Source organism: Mchenga conophoros, linkage group LG10, assembly GCF_057382185.1.
Source record: "Mchenga conophoros isolate Kocher_MC1m ecotype Shallow Benthic linkage group LG10, M_conophoros_male_GT1.1, whole genome shotgun sequence".
NCBI lineage: Eukaryota > Metazoa > Chordata > Actinopteri > Cichliformes > Cichlidae > Mchenga > Mchenga conophoros.
In genome coordinates, this window is record NC_140535.1 from 25544313 (window position 1) to 25567825 (window position 23513).

Below are 23513 nucleotides of genomic sequence, written 5' to 3' on the forward strand. Positions count from 1 at the left end.
TGCCTTTGTAATCTATAACCCAGTGGTGACTATAAAAAGTCAAATTTGGAGTTGATACCTTTAAGAATGCACACTACATAAAAGCTCTGCAGAGTTTCTGGAGTCCTCACTTTCAGAGTAGCACTTGTTTATTTATGCAACTTTTTCTTTAAAGAGTATTTTTTTACTTTCACAATAGATGAAGAAGTGATTTAAAAGACAGAATTCCAAGAGTATGCAGGATTATGATGAAGTCACAGCATTTCTTGGTCACTGGGGACATTTCCAGCAAAGTGTTTTCTTCCTACTTTGTGCCAGCGTGTTGCCAAATGGATTTGGTTCTTTTTCCCTCATCTTCCTGACTGACATTCCCAGACACCACTGCCTGGTTCCTGATATTAACTTGACAGAAGACTGGCATCAAGCTATCATTCCAATGGAGGTAAAGAAGTATATTAATTAAAAGAAACAAGAAGAGCTGCATGTAATCTTTACAACACCAATACAGATAAGTTGTGTCAGTGTTGCAATCAAATCGTCTAAATCTAATATTTTCTTCAAAGGTATTTAATGTATTTAGTCTGAAATGTCAGTATGAAATTTGAGTCGTGAATTACATAACCACAAGACCAAGAAAAACTTCACATAAAGCAAAAATTTAGGTGAAAAAGAAATAGTATTTTCACTGTGCAGCTTTGATACACAAACTGGAACATCATTATAAAAGTCTGGCTTGTGCAAGATAACTTCTCGACAATGCGTTCTGTAACTAAGTCGTTATGACAGATGAGTCATGATAACAAAATTTGAATCATTTAAGGTGGGGCGAAATCTGCTTTGGATTTGTATGACAGTCAGTGGCAAAGGAAATGCTGCATGGCTGGAAGGAATGATAGTTCCCACTAAAAGTCTGTGAATGTCACTCAGTCATTCAGCCAGCACAGCATAAACGAAAGCTACATTTGAAATAGCTTCCTTCTTTAGAAACAGAGTTAGTCAAATGCAATACCAGCCCAATACCAACACTTTAAAAGGCATATACAGTAACACACAATTATATATTATTTATAATCACACTCAGACCCATTTAATGGGCAGGACAGTTAAAGCGAATTCACAATTACTTGTAATTACCTACTTTTTTTCTAAGACAACATGTTGTATGTTTGAATTAAATGTTAATGTTGGAGGATGTGCAAATTTTTTAAATGTGTGTGTCTGATATTTACTTTAATGATCATATTTGCAGCTTTGTAGATGTATTTTCTTTGCATTCTGCAAAGCCAGCTTTAGCTTTAAGCTCAATAAAGTAGAATGGCCATATTTTATGATAGGGTATATATTTATATGTGTGAAGGGTTATTATGAGCACTAAGTGGTCAAAATACTGTCATGGTTTGGGGTTTTATGATTTTGGACTTTGCATTCTTGTTTATTTTTAACCATTCTTTATTTTAGCTTTAGTTTTGAGTTGTGTTTTTTAGAGTTCTTACAGGTTTTAAGATTATCTTTACAAGAGTAATGCCTCTGTGTCTAATCTTTAGTTGTTGAAACTTTGTGATCTTGTTTCTGTTGGTTTTTTGAATTGTATTGTGATCGCTTGTGTTTTACTTTGATCTGGCCCTTCCAGTGTACCCCTGTCTCTTTTAGGTAATTCCCCCCTAGGTTACTTCCTGTTTTATTTTGAAAGTATTTTGTTTCTTGTTTAGTTTCGTTTTTTTTCCTCTTTTGTCAATAACCTAATTCTCCTGTTATCCAGTTCTACATTTCAGTATTTGTTTGTTTGTTTCTGTTTGCTTGCTTTTTTGTTTGTTTTGTTGTTGTTGCAGTTACTTTAGATTTGTTTTTCTTTATCTTTCTAGAGCATGCTATTTCCTTTATAGTATGGTATTCAACACAATTTCACAGAAAAGTAAATAAATTAATGCATTTATTTACCTGCAAGATGGTGAATGGGAAGCTGGAGCTGAGCAGATGTCGGAGATACAGGCTGGATGTGGTCAAAAATCTTTCAGCTCAGGGATATATTCCAGGCCAGGATGTTAATCTTACTAACCTGGAGCAAGAGGGGTGTGTTGATGGGTGGAGCTATAGCAAAGACATCTATAAATCCACTATAGTCTCTGAGGTAAGTGTGTAATACAGACGATATTTGAACAATGATTGACAATTGAAAATTAAGATCTGACGAGGCATAAACAGCACATGAAGTCTTTGTATTGTTTTATTCAATTTTTTATGCCTGGACGTTTCAGTTTGACCTGGTGTGCAGTGAAGAGTGGAAGCAGCCGTTTACTTCCACAGTTTACTTCATGGGAGTTTTAGTTGGATCCTTTTTTTCAGGACAGCTGTCAGACAGGTAAAGTTAAAAAATAATACTTGTTTCCCCCTTTTAAGCAGCACAAACTGTATATTGATCTTTTAAATTCTTTCTAGCTATCATTACATATTAATACTTTATAATATGGCTTCCTGTAATTAGACTTAATTTCAATTTATTTTATTTGAAATTAAAATGTACTTATATTTACCTACAAATACTTAAAGTTAGGTACACTAGAATACGTACAATTCTTACAAACAGTAATAAGTACTGTAATTTTACAAAATACAATTTAATTTTGTGGAAAAACAAACAATATTTATTCATTGTTTATTTCTTTTTCTTTTTTTCCCTGCAAAACCACAACTTGTTATCGCCTTATTCTAGTGTACATACATTTAAGACTGTAAGTCAATGTAATTCTTAAAAATATATATATTTTTTAAATATTTTAATTATTATAATTTCAAATAAAATGTGTTTAAATTCAATTTAATTACAGGCGAATTAGACTCTTATATAGTTAATAGTTTCAGGCCGTATTATAAAGTGTTTTTAATTTCTACAATTGCTCTGTTTAGCATGTAATAAAAGTCCTCATTACATTTTTACTTTATTGCAGAGTATTATATTGCTATTACCAATAAACACACAAGTATACTTTTTAATAAATACTTTATAATAAATACTTTATGATACGCAGTATGTCTTATTTGTTTTTTTACACTTATTTCATCTTTTGACTTTTCGTTGTAGATTTGGAAGAAAGCCAGTTCTGTTTCTGACCATGGCACTTCAGACTCTTTTCACTTTTGTTCAAATCTTCTCATCATCTTGGACAGTGTTCTGCATCCTCCTGTTCATCAGTGGTTTGGGACAAATCTCTAACTATGTTTCTGCTTTTGTGCTCGGTAAAGGCATATTTTTGGTTCTTTGGTTACTGCAACAATGTGTCCAATAACCTCCATTGCCTCAAAACTTCTGTTGGCTTTCTCTGTGTGTGCAGGCACTGAAATCTTCACTGGCAATGTGCGGGTCCTTTTCTCATCCATGGGTGTATGTCTTGCCTTTGCCTTTGGCTTTATGATGCTTCCTCTCTTTGCCTACTTTTTAAGGGACTGGACATATCTCCTGTTAGGTATATCTCTCCCTGGCCTTCTCTACTTTCCTCTTTGGTGGTAGGTTGTTCTTGAAAAAAATAAAGCTGCGTTTGTGTTAAGTTTATCTTCTCATGAATTCATTAGACAGGGTGGGCCATTTATGGATACACCACAATAACATGGGAATGGTTGGTGATATTAAAGTCCTGTTTGTGGCACATTAGTATATGTGAGGGGGCAAACTCCTCAAGATGGGTGGTGACCATGGTGGCCATTTAGAAGTCGGCCATCTTGGATACAACTTTTGTTTTTTCAATAGAAAGAGGGTCATGAGACACATCAGACTTATTGGTAATGTCACAAGAAAAACAATGGTGTGCTTGGTTTCAACGTAAGGCAAGGCAAGGCAAATTTATTTGTATAGCACAATTCAACAACAAGGTGATTCAAAGTGCTTTACAGAGACATTAGAAACAAAAACAAATAAAAAGCATGATTTAAAATTGATTAAAACAAGCAAACAAACTAACTAACTAAACACACACATTTCACACCTGTTCGCGCGATCTGAACCCTTATCGTAAGGGGAGCTACCAGTCCTTCTGTGGACGAGCTACTTTCTATTTTAAATTCCCTGAATTTAAAATACTCTCTAGACCCAGTCTAGACCCAGTTGGGGAGCTACCCAGAGCTCTAATCCCACACCTGTTCGAGCGATCTGAACCCTTATCGTAATGGGGAGCTACCAGTCCTTCTGTGGACGAGCTACTTTCTATTTTAAATTCCCTGAATTTAAAATACTCTCTAGACCCAGTCTAGACCCAGTTGGGGAGCTACCCAGAGCTCTAATCCCACACCTGTTCGCGCGATCTGAACCCTTATCGTAATGGGGAGCTACCAGTCCTTCTGTGGACGAGCTACTTTCTATTTTAAATTCCCTGAATTTAAAATACTCTCTAGACCCAGTCTAGACCCAGCTGGGGAGCTACCCAGAGCTCTAAACCCACTTAACAAACAAACAAACAAACAAACAAACAAACAAACAAACAAACAAACAAACAAAACAGTATATAAAATCAAAACAGATAAAATCAGAACAGTAGATAAAATCAGTTTTGAAATTTAAGCTTAACAAACAAACAAAACAGTATATAAAATCAAAACAGATAAAATCAGAAATAGATAAGATCAGTAGTTAGTGTAAGTTTTGAAATTTAAGCTTAAAAGTGTGGATTTGGTGCTTTATTCAAATGCAGCTGAGAATAGGTAAGTCTTCAACCTGGATTTAAATAAACTGAGTGTTTCAGCTGATCTGAGGCTTTCTGGGAGTTTGTTCCAGATATAAGGAGCATAAAAGCTGAATGCAGCTTCTCCATGTCTGGTTCTGACTCTGGGAACTGATAAAAGACCGGATCCAGATGACCTGAGGGATCTGGAAGGTTCATACTGGGTCAGGAGGTCACTGATGTATTTTGGTCCTAAACCATTCAGAGCTTTATAGGCCAGCATCAGAACTTTAAAGTCTATCCTCTGACGGACAGGCAGCCAGTGTAAAGACCTCAGAGCTGGACTGATGTGGTCCACTTTTTTGGTCTTAGTGAGGACTCGAGCAGCAGAGTTCTGAATGAGCTGTAGTTGTCTGACTGATTTTTTAGGTAGACCTGTAAAGATGCTGTTACAGTAATCAAGCCTACTAAAGATGAATGCATGGACTAGTTTTTCCAGGTCCTGTTGAGACATCAGATCTTTTATCCTTGAAATATTCTTGAGGTGATAGTAAGCTGATTTTGTTATTGTCTTAATGTGTTTTTCTAAGTTTAGGTCTGCATCCATCACTACACCCAAATTTCTCACCTGGTTTGTGGTTTTTAGATGTATAGATTGAAGTTCTCTGGTGACCTGTAATCGTTTTTCTTTGGCGCCAAAGACTATTACTTCAGTTTTGTTTTTGTTTAGTTGGAGAAAATTGTGGCACAACCAGTCATTGATTTCCTCAATGCATTTACCAAGAGCCTGTACAGGGCCTCGGTCTCCTGGTGACATTGTGATATATATTTGTGTGTCATCTGCATAGCTGTGGTAGTTTATTTTGTTGTTCTTTATAATCTGTGCCAGTGGGAGCATGTAAATGTTAAACAGAGGGGGTCCCAAGATGGAACCTTGGGGAACTCCACATGTGATACTTGTCTGCTCGGATGTGAAGTTACCTATTGATACAAAGTATTTCCTGTTTTCTAAGTATGTTTTGAACCAGTTTAGTACAGTTCCTGAAAGACCTGCCCAGTTCTCCAGTCGTTTGAATAATATGTTGTGGTCAACTGTATCAAATGCTGCACTGAGATCCAGTAAAACTAGGACTGACATTTTTCCACTGTCTGTGTTCAGACATATGTCATTAAACACTTTTGTCAGAGCGGTTTCAGTGCTGTGGTTCTGTCTAAAACCTGACTGGAAGGCATCGTAGCAGTTATTCTGTTTTAAGAAGTAATTGAGCTGTTGAGAAACTGCTTTTTCAATGATCTTACTTTAAAATGGGAGATTTGAGATCGGCCTGTAGTTTTTCATTTGTGTCTTGTCAAGATTGTCCTTTTTCAGTATAGGTTTGATTACAGCAGTTTTTAGTGGTTCTGGACACACACGACATTAAGGAAAAGTTGACGATCTGTAACAGGTCTGACTCTAAAGTCTTTGAGACCTTTTTGAAAAAACGTAACTTTATTCTTTCATGAGTTATTTACAAGTTTCTCTTTGTTCACAGCCATTGACATGCTGTGGGTCCATTCTTCATCAATGGAAACCTCAAGGCCACTGGATATTTGAAATTGCTACATGATGATGTGTTTCCCTCTTTATGCACTGAAGCTGGCACGTTCCCTGAGTTTTTGCAGCAGGATGGTGCACCACCACATTATGGGTGCCAGGTCCGAGCAGTCCTAGATGAACAGTTTCCTGGAAAGTGGATTGGTCGTCGTGGGCCAGTTGAATGGCACCCAAGGTCTCCTGATCTGACCTCCTTAGACTTTTGTCTTTGGGGTCATCTGAAGGCAATTGTCTATGGTGTGAAGATACGAGATGTGCAGCACCTGAAACTACAGATACTGGATGTCTGTGCTGGCATTTCTCCTGCGGTGTTGCTATCAGTGTGTGAAGAGTGGGAGAAGAGGGTTGCATTGACAATCCAACACAATGGGCAGCACATTGAACAAATTTTATAAGTGGTCAGAAACTTGTAAATAACTCATGAAAGAATAAAGTTACGTTGAAACCAAGCACACCATTGTTTTTCTTGTGACATTACCAATAAGGTTGATGTGTCACATGGCCCTCTTCCTATTGAAAAAACAAAATTTGTATCCAAGATGGCCGACTTCTAAATGGCCACCGTGGTCACCACCCATCTTGAGGAGTTTGCCCCCTCACATATACTAATGTGCCACAAACAGGACTTTAATATCACCAACCATTCCCATGTTATTGTGGTGTATCCATATAAATGGCCCACCCTGTACAGTATATAACTTCTGGCCAAGCATCAAAGAGAGTAATAAGCAATACTATAACTTCTGTTCCACCGGATCCAGGCTAAATCTTTTTGTTTCTTTGTGTTGAATACTGATGCAGGTTAATCCCAGAGTCTCCTCGGTGGCTGCTTTCACAGGGAAGAGTGGAGGAAGCAGAGAACATAGTGAAATATGCTGCCAAGAAGAACAAAGTAGAGGCTCCACAGGTCATCTTTGATGATTACGATTCACCAGTAAGTTGGCTTTGAATTAAATCATTCAGGCACGTAAAGAGAATCTGAGGAAGACACATAAATATCTCTCGCACTACGCACGACAATACCCAAATGATCAGAAATATTACTGTTACCAAAAAAGGGATAGAACCCTGGAGCAACAGATATTGCCATATGTACAGATGCTGAGACTGGGATTTTGTGTCTTTTAGGCAGATAAGACTCAGGCTAATGAACGTCACAGTATCTTCAGCCTGCTAAGGACTGCAAACATCAGAAACACATCGATCATTCTCTGCCTTGTGTGGTGAGTAGTAATTCAAAGCACTTATATTTTGGGGATGAATAGAATATCCTATGTGTATCGCTGAATTCCCATAAATGATGAGAGAACAGAAAAAAAGACAGTTTTGTTTAGAAGAGCAGTGTTTTGCTCTAAGCCATATTTATTCACATTATATTTTTACAAGCACTTGCAGCACCATCACCCACTGCAGGCCCATAATCACCAGAGAGCTGGCTGCACTGGCCTTGCAGACACATAATTCCTGCTGGTTTGGCACTCAGTGAACACAACTAGCAGTATTCACTGGTGACAAGCGTTTGAAGGTCTTTTTCAATGCAATCCCAATAGTCTCCCAGAAAAGCTCCTTACTGGTAAGTCACTGGGAAGAGTTGGAGTGTAATGCATTGTAACGTAACACATTACAGAGATGTGATTATTGATTTTGGTAGTGAGAAGTGCAGTAGTAATATGATTAATAACAAAAACCTCATCGTTCAATTGCATGAATAGATAATATAAACCCACTACTGCTAATTCCAAGCAGATTCCTTTTCAGATTGCTACCATGTTTTATTTGACATATGTTTACAGGTTCACTCTAAGTACTGGCTACTTTGGCTTATCCCTAAATACATCTCGACTCCATGCCGATCCATTTATCAGCTGTTTCATCTCAGCAGCCGTGGAGGTTCCAGCATACATTACCAGCTGGCTGGCTTTGCAATACCTTCCACGACGACTCGCTGTCGTAAGCATCTTGCTCCTTGGAGGAGTATCACTGTATTTCATTCAACTTGTGCCTCATGGTAAGCAGAAAAAATGCACCATATTGTGTCCATAGGAGTGTCAGAGGTTTTATTTATTTATTTATTTATATGTCTGAGGTTTTTTTCAGGCAAATCTTATCTCAAATACCGACATTAGAAGTAGGTACTGAAGCAAATTAGTATATAGCATTATACAAATCTTTAATTTTTTTTTCCCTTCAGGTCTATCATATCTGTCTATTACTCTAGAGATGGTGGGAAAATTTGGTATTACCACCGGTACTGCCCTGATGTTTGTATATACAGCAGAACTGTTCCCAACAGTACTCAGGAATACTGCAACAGGAATGTGTACTACTGTATCCAGAGTGGGAAGCTGTATTGCACCATTTTTGTTAAAGCTGAGTGAGTGAAGGAATGTTTCTCAAATCTTCATAAATAAGCATTTTATCAAGTATATCTAGTGGTCTGTGTAGACTACAAATTCCCACACTACATTACGTTGCATAAACACAAGGCCAAGGCCTTTCTCCAATCCTAATTGCTCCCTGTCTTTGTGCAGGTCAGTACTTTAAATATCTGCCTTATATTACACTGGGGACTCTTGCTGTTGTGTCTGCCTTCGCTACTGTGTTCCTACCAGAGAGTTTCGGACGGCCTTTGCCTCAAACTATTGAACAGATGCATAAAAGAGAAAGGTGAGATCAGTTGGAAGAACATATGTAATATTTATTGAATGTGAAACTTGTCATAAAAACTTGACCTCAGACGTAGATCTCAGACTTGTGATAACGTAGTAACTCTGCAACTACAAAAATTGACTCTTAGTGTGTCTTAAAAGCACCAAAATAGCAATAACTAATTTGGCAGTAAACCCAAAGATGGTGACACTTTTACAGACGTCCTTTCTGCAAAAACAAAACTGTGTTTTCTTTGTCTTTTGTCCCGCACAGAATGAAATGTCCCTTCATTACTAGAAAAGGACAATCAAAACACGTGAAGATTTTTGAAAGTCGACTATGATTGTTTCCAACACCGATGACTCACGAATATATTGTTTTTACTTCCTGTGTCTCACTGCTATGTTTTTGCTGTTCTTTGCATTGGAGTCAGTAATAACATGGTAATAAAGTTGAAGAAAACGAAGTAATTACACAATTTGAATCCAGACGATGTTGTTTTAACAGTGTGTATGACTGAAGGTAAACTTAATGTAACCAATATTTTTGGAGCAGCAGCTTGAATGTCCTTGTTGGTTAGCAGAACAGGCTGTCAGCAATTTTGCTATGTAATTTGGTTAATCTTGAAACATAAAGCATTATTTTATTACATGTTTGCATTTGTTTAATATGCAATATTTTCAATAGGGCACGTTTGACAAACTCATAATTACTTTATTACTTTATGAACAATTTTCTGTAACTGAAGTCATAATCTGTGAAGAATTAGTGAATTTGTTGTTGTGTGTAAAGAGTGAGTACTGAAATAATGATTTAGTAATGACAGAAAATCTATCTCTTCTACCTACCCTTTCTTCATTTATTATGCTACAGCCACAGAAAGCACAACTGTGATTGGAAACTGCAGCATGAACAAAGTTACTGCAACCATGTGCAATAAACTTCATTTCACTTCATTTAAATGGTTGATTTAACCCTTTCATGCATGAATTATAACAACCTCAATCAGGTTTTTTTCTTAAATATTTATATTCATCATCATGAATGAATGAATAATGAAACACGTCATACATCTATAGTAACATTAAACGTTCAGTGGGTGCCAGGGTATGGAGTGACACATCAGTGTCCAATGTAGTGGTTTATGTGCAAGTATACCATCAACACTGACACAAATACAAGAAAACAGCCTTTGAATAGCTGTCCACTGTAGTGACAACTATGCATGAAAGGGTTAAAGACCAGGAACCATTCACATTCAATTGCCTTCAAAGCGACCTTGGTGCATCAGGATGGTGAAATAACAAAAATAAAACAGAGCCAGTCTATTACTTTGTTATTATTTGGTGAATGAATGGGGTTCCTAAATTAGACAGCAATTATTTTCAAACCTTCACCAGTTCGCCTCTGTCAGTGCGCCCCAGGGCAGCTGTGGCTACAGTGTAGCTTGCCATCGCCAGTGTGTGAATGTGTGTGTGAATGGGTGAAAGACTGAATGTAGTGTGAAGCGCTTTGGGGTCCTTAGGGACTAGAAAAGCGCTATACAAATGCAGGCCATTTAGTTCACCTGAGAAGGACTGCAGTCAGTCTGAGTCAGATGGTGATTGTTCATGACAGGTTGGCTTGTAGGCCAGCTGTGCATTCACCTTACTCTTGAAAGTGGCCCCCAAAGGCTAAAGGCTGGCTGACACAGTTACTTGTAGTCAGTTCCCAAATATAAAAAAAAAAAAAGAAAAGAAATCAGTGCAATCACCAGAAAACCAAACATGTTTCCTAGTCACAATCAAATTGCTGCCCTATTTTTACTCTAGTGCACAGGTGTCAAACTCCAGGCCTCAAGGGCCGGTGTCCTGCAGGTTTTAAATGTGTCCTTGATCCAACACAGCTGATTTAAATGGCTAAATTAACTCCTCAACATGTCTTGCAATTCTCCAGAGGCCTGGTAATGAACTAATCTTTTGATTCAGGTTCGTTGACCCAGGGTGATATCTAAAACCCGCAGGACACCAGCCCTTGAGGCCTGAAGTTCGACACCCCAGCTCTAGTGTGACTGAGTAATTAGTTAGCCTATAGAACACAGATGTCGAACTCCAGGCCTCGAGGGCCGGTGTCCTGCAGGTTTTAGATGTGTCCTTGATCCAAGACAGCTGATTTAAATGGCTAAATTACCTCCTCAACATGTCTTGAAGTTCTCCAGAAGCCTGTTAATGAACTAATCATTTGATTCAGGTGTGTTGACCCTGGGTGAGATCTAAAACCTCCAGGACACCGGCCCTCGAGGCCTGGAGTTTGACACCCCTGCTATAGAACTTCTTCTGACCTGCAGCACCATGTAATTGGTTGCATCTGATTAACAGCTGAATCCAAAGAAAACATTATTTTTATTACATTAGATTATAATGGTTACTTGTTTGTGTGTTTGTTTTTACAAGTCCCCCTTAAGTTGTGGCCTTGAGCTGATCTACTATTTTCTACTATCAATCTACTACTAGCCGGTCTACTTCCTGGTGTCTTATCATCACAATCAGAATTACTTTGTGGTATCTGGGTATTTTATGGCATACTCATGTATGATGTCATTCAGAGTGGCAGATCATGGTCAGATCATGGTTCATGGTAAGCAATTAATGAATAAACCTTCCATTAAAAATGCATTAAATGCATTATGTATTCCCACTATATTCTAAGCAAATTACTGAATTTCTACAAACTTTCTGCAAGTTACTCTTTCAAGTTTCCTACTGTACATCCTAATGTTGTCAAATTGGTGGTGAGTATAAGCTTCCTTTTATAATATTTTTTTTGCTATAATGTAAAAAAATATTTTCCAGTTTTGTAAGGAAATTACCTCTCTGGTCCCCTTGAACTGATATAATTTTATACATCCAGTGACAACACAGCAATAATTTTACCTACGTCCTTAACCCTTTACAGCCGATCGGAGCGGGCACGCTCTGTTTTGCGTAACTATTTTTAAATCCCGGTAGCTCTGCAACCAAGTAAGCTAGCGCAATAATTTTTTTTGCATATGAAACTGGAGGAGTTGTACTTACATCTTATGCCATCAGCTTGTCCTAGGTCACAGTTTCCTTCCACATATAGCTTTGCAAAAACTGCATAAAAATCACTTGCAGCAACAAAAACATGATATTCCAGAAACACGCTTCGCCGATCCATCAGCTGTTTGTAACACTTCCTACGTCCATCAGCGTGAACTATCACATGACCGCATGACCTGCCCGAAACCGGAAGTGGCGTCATTTTGCGGAAATGTAGTTTTTTACGATCGGGGCCTTATGAGCTTGTGTTTTACTTGTTATGTGTTTTAAAAAGTTATGTTTGACTTTATGACTTTCTGTGTCGTTTCTGGGATGCTTAAGACTCATATTGCACTGCTGGAAATAGTTTATTTTGATGCATATGCTGTTATTTTGCAAATTTGCACAATATTTATTTTCGTTTTTCCTGCAGTATATAAAAATTGGTGTATTTCAAAAATAAAACTATGAAGACACTCAAAATAAATTTCCTGTGGTGGGAAACTAGTTTGTGTAACTTTTTTGTATTTACAGTTTTGAGGGATAAGCCTCTTAAATTTCTCTAACTAGAAATATATGTTAAAAAAACAAAAACGATTTTCAATTTTTTTGTAGTTTATTGCACTTTTTTGCAATTTATGTAATTACTATGCACCTAATGCAGACATATTATTAAAGTTTGGGCTATAATGGTTGTATTGATGTATAGCAACTTGAAATGCTCCCAAAAATGGCTCCACAGCATGTAAAAATATAATATAAGCTCTGGCGAACTTGGTTCTATGGTAGGTCTTAAAGGGTTAAAGAGGTCACTTAGTGGAAACGAGTACACAATCTCTGCTCATCCAGTGATTCGAATCAAGTCAGATTTTCACTTTTCTCCTTGTTTATGTAGTCTTTCATTCAGGAGCATTTTCCTCTTCTCTCATGTGTGTGAGAGTATAAGGCTTTCTCTGACAGCATCTACAGAGAAGGAAGAAAAAATAAAGTCATAATCAAGCATTTTCTGTTGATTTTCTGTCCTGGACTAAAGAGGAAGTGGAAACACTTGTCAAACAATTATCTGATTCCCACTAAATGTTTTAATATCTGTTATATGGGATTGGCTGACCAGACTGGGCGAATCTGGGTAAATTTGCGAGTTACTAAATGATAGTGACACCAATAAAATATTGTAAACTATGGTGCAATTGTTTTGGTTATCATTTCAGTATATTGCATACACTCACTGTCCACTTCAATAGGTTCAACTGCTCATGAACACATATATCTAAGCAACTCAATGCATTTAGACATATAGACATGGTCAAGATGACAGCAAAGCACAGTCAGTCTTTTATGCAGTGAGCTTTTTATCATAGTTTTTTTTTTACCTTTTCTGATTAAACACAATTGTAGCTATGACAAATATATTGAGAAATATATATTACATGACGATAATCCCTGATACTAACTGCATGTAGGCAAGATGCAGGGCAGATGAGGGTGTTTTCAATATATGCAAATAGACATTACTTATTAAACAAGCAAGAATCTAATCTTTGCACATTCAGTTTAGCTGTTGTGAAAAATAATCAAAGGGCAAATGTATTTGAGCTTGTGAACTAAATAACACACCAAAAATTAACAGAGTTGGGTAAAAGAGTAATCTTTCAAATTTAAGCAAACACATTTTTTGAAAAAAAAAAATATAATGGCATAAAATTGTGATACAAGAAAAAGGAAATTTAAACTTTATGTTTAAAACTATTAAAAATCGAAAGATTGGCCCCTCTTTATAACACCGGAAAGTAAAACTACCAAACTACAACAATTGTGAATTTAAACTACACTGAAAAAAATAGCAAAATAATATTTTTACCTAATCTCACTCTATAATGAAACTCTTTCTTTACCCGGGAAAGTGCTGCATGTGATCAATGGTCTCAGGCAAAGGCATTCCAAAGCTCTCAGGCAGCAGGAGACTCAGCAACCCTGCTAAGGCTGTAAGGCTTCCCATAAGGATGTAAGGCAGTGAAACGGAATAGCTTCCTGTGGCAACATATCAAAGGAAGTTAAGAAAGTCAAAAGCAACCTTGCCTACAATGGTTACAAAAAAAAAATCCCTTAAATGCTAAGAAACTTGTAAATTTTAACTGAAGGCTGTTGTTTCCTTTCTGATTGCTAATCAAGTCTTCTATTATACTTCAGCTGGTGGTATTTCTTGTTGTTTAGTTCTAGTTGGGACATTTCTAAGTTGCTATGTTCTCCTTGGACGTGTGTGGTCTGGTTTCCTTGAGGAGTTAGTTTAACTCCAAACTTCAAAATGCCAAGTTATCTGACTCTGAACGTCTAAATGATCAAGCCCTGTGACAGAGTATTTACTAAAATAGATGAAAAGAAATGCATAAACACATCTTCATTTAACGAGAAACTAAGAATAAGCTAGATGTAATGGCAGGATGCTTAGCATATGTTCTCCTCACTTTAAATGTGTTTCTTTTTCATCCTTATGACCAGTGATTAACACAACTTTAAAGAGAGGACAGAAGATCCTTACTTAAGTAAATGAAGAACGGAGCAGTAATGCTTCCTATTCTGGAGGCCATAGAACAGGCACCGAGAGCTGTATTTCTCAGCACAGTTGGGTAGATCTCAGCTGTGAAGGCGTAGACCAAAGAATACGCTGTCGTCACTGCAAACTTCCCTATCATCTCCAGTGCTATCGCCAAAGAGAACAGATCTACAGGGAAAAACACATTAAATTGTTCGAGGTTTGATGTAAGTTATTTGTTCAAACAACGGTATAGTTTTGCAAAAGATTGAAAATGACTGTACTTAATCAATAAATATGAGAACAACACTCAAAATAGAACATGTGAACATAATATATAATGATATAAAAAAAACTAGTTAAAGATTGCCAGAAATTACAGCTATAATAAATCAGTTTTGAACAAAACATTTAAGTGCCATACGTGTTGGAATAAGCTGAATGAGTAGCAGAAATAACCCTCCCATGGACAATGATGAGGACAAAGTCAGCCGTCTGGAACACCAGCGAAACATAGTCCATGACAAAATGTAGGCTGGTATCTCCACCAGAGCTGACAGGAAACAGTTGAAGTGCACATTCCCATGAAGGTTTGCCGTGTTCAGGGAAACAGCAAAGTAGGCAATGGTCAAGGTGTTCCTGTGAGGATATAAAGTGTCCTTTTTGTATCCTTATTCTGTACATCTCAATAGTATGGCACTACAAAGTAGTCAGAAACATAACGAAACATTGTATCAACAACAGACTTTAGTTTTTTGGTGGTTTGACACTGTAGATCAGGGCTGCCCAATCCCAGTCCTCGAGAGCTACTATCCTGCAGCTTTTAGATGCATCCCTACTCCAACACAGCTGAATCAAATGGTTTGATTACCTCTTCAGCATGCCATCGTGTTTGGCAAAGGCCTGATAACAAGCCATTCATTTGATTCGGGTGTGTGGGAACAAGGATACATCTAAAAGCTGCAGAACGGTAGCTCTCGAGGACCGGGATTGGGCACCCCTGCTGTAGATGTTGTGATGGCAACATCTACAAAACCTCCACTAAAAGTGAGAAGTGGTATAGATGAAAGGCTAAATCTAGTATTTTAGGTGGTGTAACATAAGTTTGTCATAGCTTTGTAGAGCTTCATAATGTTTTAAGAACATCCATTTTAGAATTTTGTTTGACTTTTAAAAGTGCAGATAAACACAGTTAGTGAGTGTCCAAGTGGTTCCTTCAAGTGCTGAAAAACAAAGCCAAGATGAAATTTTCTAGGGTCAGTTGATAATGGCATCAAAAGCCCTGAAGTACTTTACTACTGAAGCATAGAGCTGCCAGCCAGGCAAAAAATAAAATAAAATAAATAGAGCTATATCACGTTATAACGTGAAAAGTTTATTTTTCTAACTATATACTTTTCATGTTTGTACAATATCCTATAAAGTATTACAATATACATAATTATCACGTTATAACAAAAACCTTTCACGTTCGTACAATATAAATATTATATTGTACAAACATGATAATTATGTATGTTGTAATAACGTGATATTATGTTGTTCAAACGTGAAAAGTATTTTGTACTAACGTGATAGTATATTGTACAAACATGAAAAGTATATTGTTAGAACAATAAACTTCTCACGTTATAACATGATATAGCTCTGTTTTTCTTTTGCCTGGGTGGCTGCTCTACGCTTCCGTACTTTACAGTTTTTATGCCTAGAAAGAAACAAAATAAACCTAGAGCTATTTTTTTCCTTTTATATTGATAGGGGACTTAGTTTTATTTTTGTCTTTTTTCAAAAGTTGCCTTAAGCCTCAAAGTTATGGCAGATAAGGAACATGGTTACACTGAGTGAGCGGCATAGACAGTTTTAAGATGGCTGCAGCTACTGCAACTTCATCCATTGATTTCTGAAGAATGTAGGCTTCAGTCACTTTTGTATTGGCAACATTTTTTCAAGCTACATCTATGTTTTAAACTCGGTTCCCAGCTCTAGGTTCCCAGCTCTGTGCCACATTTCATTTAAGCTAATTAAAGTCACTGAACTGAAATTCTTTTTTTTTTAGTATGTTAACACTAACTAACAGGTATCTTTGTGTGTGCAATGCATCTATAATGTGTATGGATATGCCTTGCTAACCAAGCTAGCTAGCATTGCTAGCTTGTTTAGCACATCAACGTCCAAAAATTGACAATTTTGGCTAAAATAATAAGACTGCAACACATAAAACCACAACTTCAAAGCAGATAGAAACCATTGCAGTCTTTGTCCATTTTTTAGTTTATAGTAAATGGTAAATGGCCTGTATTTGTATAGCGCTTCACCAGTCCCTAAGGACCCCAAAGCGCTTTACACATTCAGTCATCCACCCATTCACACACACATTCACACACTGGTGATGGCAAGCTACACTGTAGCCACAGCCGCCCGTTTATATACAAGGTGACTAGCTAAATATTATAACAGCAAGCCAAACAAGAACCACAACTCAACCTTATCTTGGGTTTCCCCTACAGGAACCCTAAAGCACTCAAAACAAGTTTTTAATAGAAAGAGAAATGAAAAATTTGAGTTTTATAAGTCAGTTATTTGTAATATGCAATGTGTGAATACATATTTATTCCAATTGATATTTTCAGGATATGCATCCTAAAAATATTTTCATATTAATATTTTTAACTTCAGAGGTTAAGAAAAATATAATCTTATCCACTAGCAAAGACTTAACTGTGTAAAGCTAGATTGAATTGTTTCCTGATCAAACAGAAATGCAGCTGCATCTGTTTTCGGACTCAGCAAGGAAGCGTGCACAGGGCGAATACAGGCATACTGTGCAGTTACGCAAAACCTGATTTTGATCTTAGTTGCAGGCTTCACAGCACCCAACAGGTCATTATTTGTTGTTAGTGAAACAGGCTGACATGTGGTTAAAGTGATGCATGAACAGGTTAAAACTTTGTATGTGAATGTGAGCAGTTGTGTGTGTTTATGCCTACATGTGAGTGCTTGAATGTGTGTAGCTGTGTGTGTAGGGTCACGGTACCAAATGTGAGGGTCAGGTGGGACAGCAGGGACTCACCAGATCAGCCACAGCGTGACAGAGATCCAGCGGATGTTTCGAGAACGAAGCAGGTCACAGATGTTGTGGGCCCTTCTCTTCTCAGGCTTAAGTTGTTCCTGCAGGGCATCGATGCATGTGGAATAACAAACACTTAACAAGCAGAGCCATCAGTCTGGAAGTAATGTAACGAGAGAGAAGCTTGTGGGTTCAGGGTCAGATTTTCCATATATATGTATATATATATATATGTGTGTGTGTGTGTGTGTGGGTGTGTGTGTGTGTGTGTGTGTGTGTGTGTGTGTGTGTGTGTGTGTGTGTGTGTGTGTGTGTGTGTGTGTGTACAGTATATTCAAATGTGAGGATTTTAATTTAAATGAGCCAATATTTATGTGTATAATAATAAAGTTGGGGGAGGGAATGCATTTATATCCCCTAAACCGCATATTATACTGCCATTTGCAGTAATACCACATTTGTAAGCTAATCATATCCCCATGGATTGCTTGAGACAGATGTTTATAATTTGAAACAGACAGCGGTCAAGTATTCAGCTTTTTATTCCCCCCAAAAAAACAATCCCTCAAAAACCACCATAATCCACTCCCAGTTTCCAGAAATGACACCAAATAAATGCTAACTCTACACATTTTTTAGCAGATCTGTTCACAAAAATTAAAAAAAATGTGCATCCATAAAGACATTGGACGTCTATATTGTTCTAGACCTAGTTACAATAAACAGATAGAGAAAAAAAAGCAACATTTTGTAACCCATGCAAAGGGTACATTATCTCTAAGGGGGAGAGATTGCTGCGCAGGATAAAGTTCATGAATGTGGCAACTCTATTCAAGAAACCAAAGTTGAAAAAAATAACACAGAGGTCATCTGAATGGAGGAATGCATTGTGGAAAAAAACAGACCCACTTTTTAAAGTTCTTTTGTAGAGTTCAACTGGTAATTTTCCATTATTAAGCATGTGATCTTTTTTTTTTTTTAACAATGAACACTATTACTGCAATTAACAGTTTGATTTATTTCATGTTTCAATCTCGGAAATCTACCATTTTTTTGGATTTAAGGGTTCTTTTCAGTTTCTTGGTAATGGTGTCTTTCATTTTTAATAGACAGTTGTCTATGAAGTGAATTCAGGTAGACAAAAACCAAGGTAATATTAAGAAACATGTTGTCTTCACAGCTTCTTTCATAAACTTACCTTTATTTGCAGTTACAGGTTTAATCAGTTCTTACACAATAGACACTTTTGTTCAACTGCTGTTAAAGTTTAGGCCTTACAGGTTTAACCATATACTCAACCATTTACCAGCTAACCTATCTAACCTATGCACATTTAGGCTCATAACACATGTATAGCTGTACTCAAGCACAATATAACAGTGCTTGGTGTTCTTTTCAGCACGTTGAAAACTCCTTGTCGATTAAAGTCGACTTCCTTCAATAGTTAAAAGGCACATTATCCAGTGCAAGAGTGCAAGAAGGAAAGGTGTTAAATGAACCTTGACAACATGTCTGTCTGTTAGCCGCCAGATTAACGTTCATTCATGCAGAAAACAGGAAAACAGTAAATGATTACCTCTCAATGCACACTGAGCAGTGAACCTGAAAAGGTTCATGCTTCTTGCCCTTTCACCTAGAAATACTGAAAATTCAGTTGGAACATTAAAAAACATAGTGACATGGTTTAATTGTAGGTGTATGCATTGTAATTTTCCTGGAAAAGAAGAAATATTTACCGTCTTACTATCTTGTTCAGTCATTAATATTATAGTGTCTAAGTGATTTCTGAAAACAAATGAAAAACAGCAATCCTGTCTCCAGTAAAACAGCCTTCTTTCTAAATTATTTGTGTAGTGACAGTAACAGATTTTCAGTTACAGAGAAAACACTGACAGATAAGGCATTTTTGTCTTCCCTAAATATTTTAAAAGAACTGCCGCTTCTCTAGCACTGCACCCAAAAAAAGGTCTCACCTGCAAGAGACTAAAGATGACTGATGGAGGCTCCACCTTGTTCTTCTTAGCAGCGTCTCTGATTATGGCCTCAGCTTCTTCTATCCTTCCCTGAGAGAGTAGCCACCGAGGAGACTCTGGGATAAACCTTTTTCATTAAACAAAAGAGGGGGCAGAAACAGAGGCTCAGTCTTTTCAAACCAAAGAAAGCGCAGTCAGGACATCATGTAAATGTTTTGTCAATATTTTGTACTGGCTTCATTAAAAAGGATCCAAGGGAAAATAATTTGATTACCCTAAAAAAAAATCCTAACACTCCCCAGATGTACAGCTGTGCATTATCAGTTACCGTAACATGTACAGTCACACACACACCTACCTACCACCAGAGAGGCACAAAGAAGAAGCCAGGCAGTGAAATGCCTAAGAGGAGCATCCTCCAGTCCCTGATGAAGAAACCAAAGAACGGCAAAAGCATGTAGCCCCCAGCAAAGAACAGATTCACACCCGCCGTGGTATAAACAGTCCGCACATATGGGCTTAATATCTCCGCTCCTTGGAAAATTATAAATAAATAAAAAACATTCAAATTACAAGTTACATTACATAAAAGTTTTGTATTATAAAAAACATATCTGAAAACTTTTGAATAGAGTACCTAACACAAACGCAGCCACATAGTTGGAAATGTGGCCCACACCAACGACAAAGAACAGGGCGCAGAACGCCATCCAAGATGGAGAGAAGACCTGGATCAATGTGAATACCGTCTGAATTGCCTGAGTAGCAAACAGAACTATTTTTCTCCCATACCTGAAATTGAAATACAGCAAGACTGAACAAATCAGCATGTTTTATAAAGTGGGAGAGTCAGTCAAATTCACAACAACAATAAGGTCTCATATATTCTTTTTTTCTACGTGTACTTCAATGAGATGACATGTGCACTTAATGACTACCAATACCATATAGACTGACCAATCCCCTGACACTGCATCTCTTTGCTTCTTTTTAATTACAATTTTGTTTTACAGCAACTTTACTGGATAGTTCATCCTCGCCCCAGCCATTAGCTTCCGTCCAGTACAAATGAAATAGTCTGAAATTGTGTGGTTTTCTGAGACATAAGCAAACAATTAACTATTTAAGTTTGCCCCCCCCCCAAAAAAAAAAAAAATCTTACTCTAATGAGTAACAATGGATTTCCCCTTTAACCCAACTTGGCTTCTGAGTTGTGCTGGAAATGTGTTTAGACTTTGTGAGGGATTATTCAAGAGCTGCTTTCAATTAAAACAAAATGCAATGAGTTATGAATCATCTAAATTTGTTCTAAGGCCTGTTTTTCTTTTTTCTTTTTTTTTGCAATACTTGCAATAGTTTGAAAAGAGAGATATCTTGCCTTGCATAGGGTCCTTTCTTGTTTTATTTTTTTTGTTTCATAGTACAGCAGAGCTATAGATAGCTGGTCTCGACTGGAAGCTGACCAGTTTAGTATCAGGACACGTGGTAAAACATTTGTAGCATGTGGTTTGACACTGTTTTGCTAATAAATATAAATTTATGTGTTTTTAAAAAACTAATCTGGATGATTAACATGCGGCTCAAAATTTTATCATTTTGTGATTCACTGATGCTGTGACACGGAGTTGTGGAATGAAAAGTGTATAATTAACTTGAGCATCCTGATTAGCCTACTGTATGCAGTGACTTTTGTTCAACAGCTTAGTTCTGTAGCAATAGATATGAGCTTAAGGGCATTTATTTCTATATCATATCTAACACATATTGTGGTAGGATTAGCTATATTAATATACAGCTGGGCATAAAAGTTTTTTTAAAAAACTATTCCTCAGTAAATACTAGATTAGATGTGCTAGGTCACATTACTCCACATGTGTTCATTCAGTAGATCAATAGTACTCTAGCTCAACTTTGAAGCATAGGACTAGAATTTAAAAATTGATAATAATAAGTAGAATTTAACTGAATTAAGCTATCTTGTCCATAACCTGTCAGAGAGCTGTCCTGAAATGAAAGAACCGGTGAGAACTCCACAGAAGAAGAAAGAAGAAGTCAGTGGTTTCTTCCAGCTTTCATCACAAACCAGGTCCCACTGAAAAAACACATAGAAGATATATACAGTGCAGATCACACTCTATATACAGTGCAGACAACAACAACACACTGTTGTTGTTGTTGTTGTTGTTGTTGTTGTTTTCTCTTCAAGAAAAAACAAACAGCCCAGTGTGTTTCAGATGTTAAACAACAATCTAAAAGCATAAAACAGCATTGTTCCTGTAAACCACACAACCTAGGGCCAGTTTTCCACGAATTAGAGATTTTGTGTTATTTGAGAAAATGTTGCCACATCTTGTTTGACTTTGTGATGAATTCCCATAATAACACGAGTTTAGCTAACACACTTCCTGTATATCACAACATTTAACCTATACGGCTATACACAGTCGCCTAGCTCTACCTCAGCATAAAAGCAGAAGCAGCCTTTTCCGCATTTAGAAAAAAGGTGTGTATATATACCTCCGATATGATTGTAGAAATGTAGATGCTCTGGTCATACTCCCATCCGTCCAAGCAACTTTCTTTCGGCACAGTAGACAGATTCACATCAACGTCGGGCAGCAAGCCTTTTTCAGAGAAACTGAGGATATCAACAAGTTTGTATCTGGAACACCTGCTGCGCACCAACGCGCCACCTTGGCTGCTCTCTTGCTCCAGCGGGATGCTGCTGTTCCTCCACGCGGGGGTGAGGTTGAGTTGCGCGGGTATGAGGCAGTGGTGGGACGGCGTGTCGGCTAGGAACACCGTGGAAAGGCCAGTCAAACCGTTAGGGATGACGGTCAAAGAAAGGAGGAAAAACACCTGCTGCTGGAAACATCCCCACTCTCCGAGGAAAGCCGTTGAAGTTTCATAGTCCGTCATCTTACTGGTTTCTGTCGGCTCAGGGTTCGCACAGTGGGCCAGAGTTAAGAAAAATGAAATGGTGACTGGAGTGGGCATTTCTTAAGCAGAGCTTTTGTTTCAACTACTAAACCATCCCTCCCACCTCGCGCCGTTTTAATTATTGTCCAAGTTCCCCAAATTAACTTGTCTTTAAAGGGGCAATCCGTGATTTAAACTGCATGACGCAATAATACATTGTTAAGCCCCCAAAGGTCTGCTTTTATCTGTACTGAACTAAAAGAGGCATACGTTGTTATTCCTAATATATGTATAGAAACTGTAGCCATATCGATTTTTATTGCATTTTAGTCCACGTGCATTATGACAGCTACAGCATCTCTCATTTCTATTTCCTAATACTCAAAAGCACAAATAAAACATTACTGATTTTAAAATAATTTCAAAGTAATAATGACAGCAAAATACTTGATTCGATTTACACAAGTGTCCTTTTGTATATGCTTTAATTAGCTGCCATGATCTATGCTGATTTACATCAGCCAAAGCTTTTTTCCTGAGGTACAACAATAAAATGTGCATTGGATTTATCTGCTAAGACAGCTGTTTCAAAGAGCAAGCAAATCACTGTGACGGAAAAGTCCATCATTAGGGACAGTCCAGAAAGGACAACGTCTTACCCCTGCACTGGAAGTTGTGTTTCCAAATTCCTTACTTTAGTCTTGCCATACAGAATGCACTCTGGACTCTTTAATTATCGTAATGACACGTATGAGAAATTATCTTTAGTCCAAGGCCAGATAACGATGCGCGGTATTCTCTTTGGTTATAGTTCCCTAAAGTCTTCCCTCCCCAAAGACCAGACACCTTTTTTGTTGTACTGTGTCTTTCTCCTGAATCGAACTGCCACAAAAAGACCATGAAGTCGAACACTCATAATTTCCTAAACATGATTGATTACGTAAGCATTATGACCCTTGTTCAACATTTTAGGTAACAGACTTATAGAAGGTGGATACCACTAGATCAGCAAATACGGTTCCAGCCACCACTCACTTACATTCCAGCTTAAATTGTAGGCTACACATTGTTCTACATTAGTACCAAAAACCAATGAAGAATGAACACCGTGT

At 37.4% G+C, this 23513-nt stretch overlaps 2 protein-coding genes across 2 annotated transcripts; one reads left to right on the forward strand and one right to left on the reverse strand.

Moving 5' to 3' along the window:
- The first annotated feature begins 65 nt into the window (after positions 1–65).
- Positions 66–9276, forward strand: LOC146566040 (organic cation/carnitine transporter 2-like). The gene is made up of 11 exons (XM_085289565.1): positions 66–421; positions 1925–2107; positions 2235–2338; positions 3059–3213; positions 3309–3480; positions 7024–7156; positions 7351–7445; positions 8016–8230; positions 8414–8596; positions 8754–8889; positions 9145–9276. The coding sequence occupies exons 1-11, from the start codon at positions 215–217 to the stop codon at positions 9212–9214; spliced, it is 1653 nt and encodes a 550-aa protein (XP_085145691.1). The 5' UTR covers positions 66–214; the 3' UTR covers positions 9215–9276.
- LOC146566041 (organic cation/carnitine transporter 2-like) lies at positions 7547–23283 on the reverse strand. Its single transcript, XM_085289564.1, has 10 exons — positions 22000–23283; positions 21471–21574; positions 20120–20274; positions 19845–20016; positions 19483–19609; positions 17513–17610; positions 14867–15081; positions 14449–14631; positions 13805–13940; positions 7547–12872 (listed from the first exon to the last, which is right to left on the reverse strand). The coding sequence occupies exons 1-10, from the start codon at positions 22477–22479 to the stop codon at positions 12809–12811; spliced, it is 1734 nt and encodes a 577-aa protein (XP_085145690.1). The 5' UTR covers positions 22480–23283; the 3' UTR covers positions 7547–12808.
- Positions 23284–23513: the final 230 nt, after the last annotated feature.

Coding starts and splice junctions, on each gene's coding strand:
- LOC146566040 (XM_085289565.1), top strand. CDS start 215: ATGCAGGATTATGATGAAGTCACAGCATTTCTTGGTCACTGGGGACAT. Junction 422..1,924: donor AAGCTATCATTCCAATGGAG/GTAAAGAAGTAT, acceptor TTTACCTGCAAG/ATGGTGAATGGGAAGCTGGA. Junction 7,157..7,350: donor TTGATGATTACGATTCACCA/GTAAGTTGGCTT, acceptor TGTGTCTTTTAG/GCAGATAAGACTCAGGCTAA.
- LOC146566041 (XM_085289564.1), bottom strand. CDS start 22,479: ATGCCCACTCCAGTCACCATTTCATTTTTCTTAACTCTGGCCCACTGT. Junction 21,575..21,999: donor TTTCTACAATCATATCGGAG/GTATATATACAC, acceptor GTGTTTTTTCAG/TGGGACCTGGTTTGTGATGA. Junction 20,017..20,119: donor TGTGGCTGCGTTTGTGTTAG/GTACTCTATTCA, acceptor TAATTTTCCAAG/GAGCGGAGATATTAAGCCCA.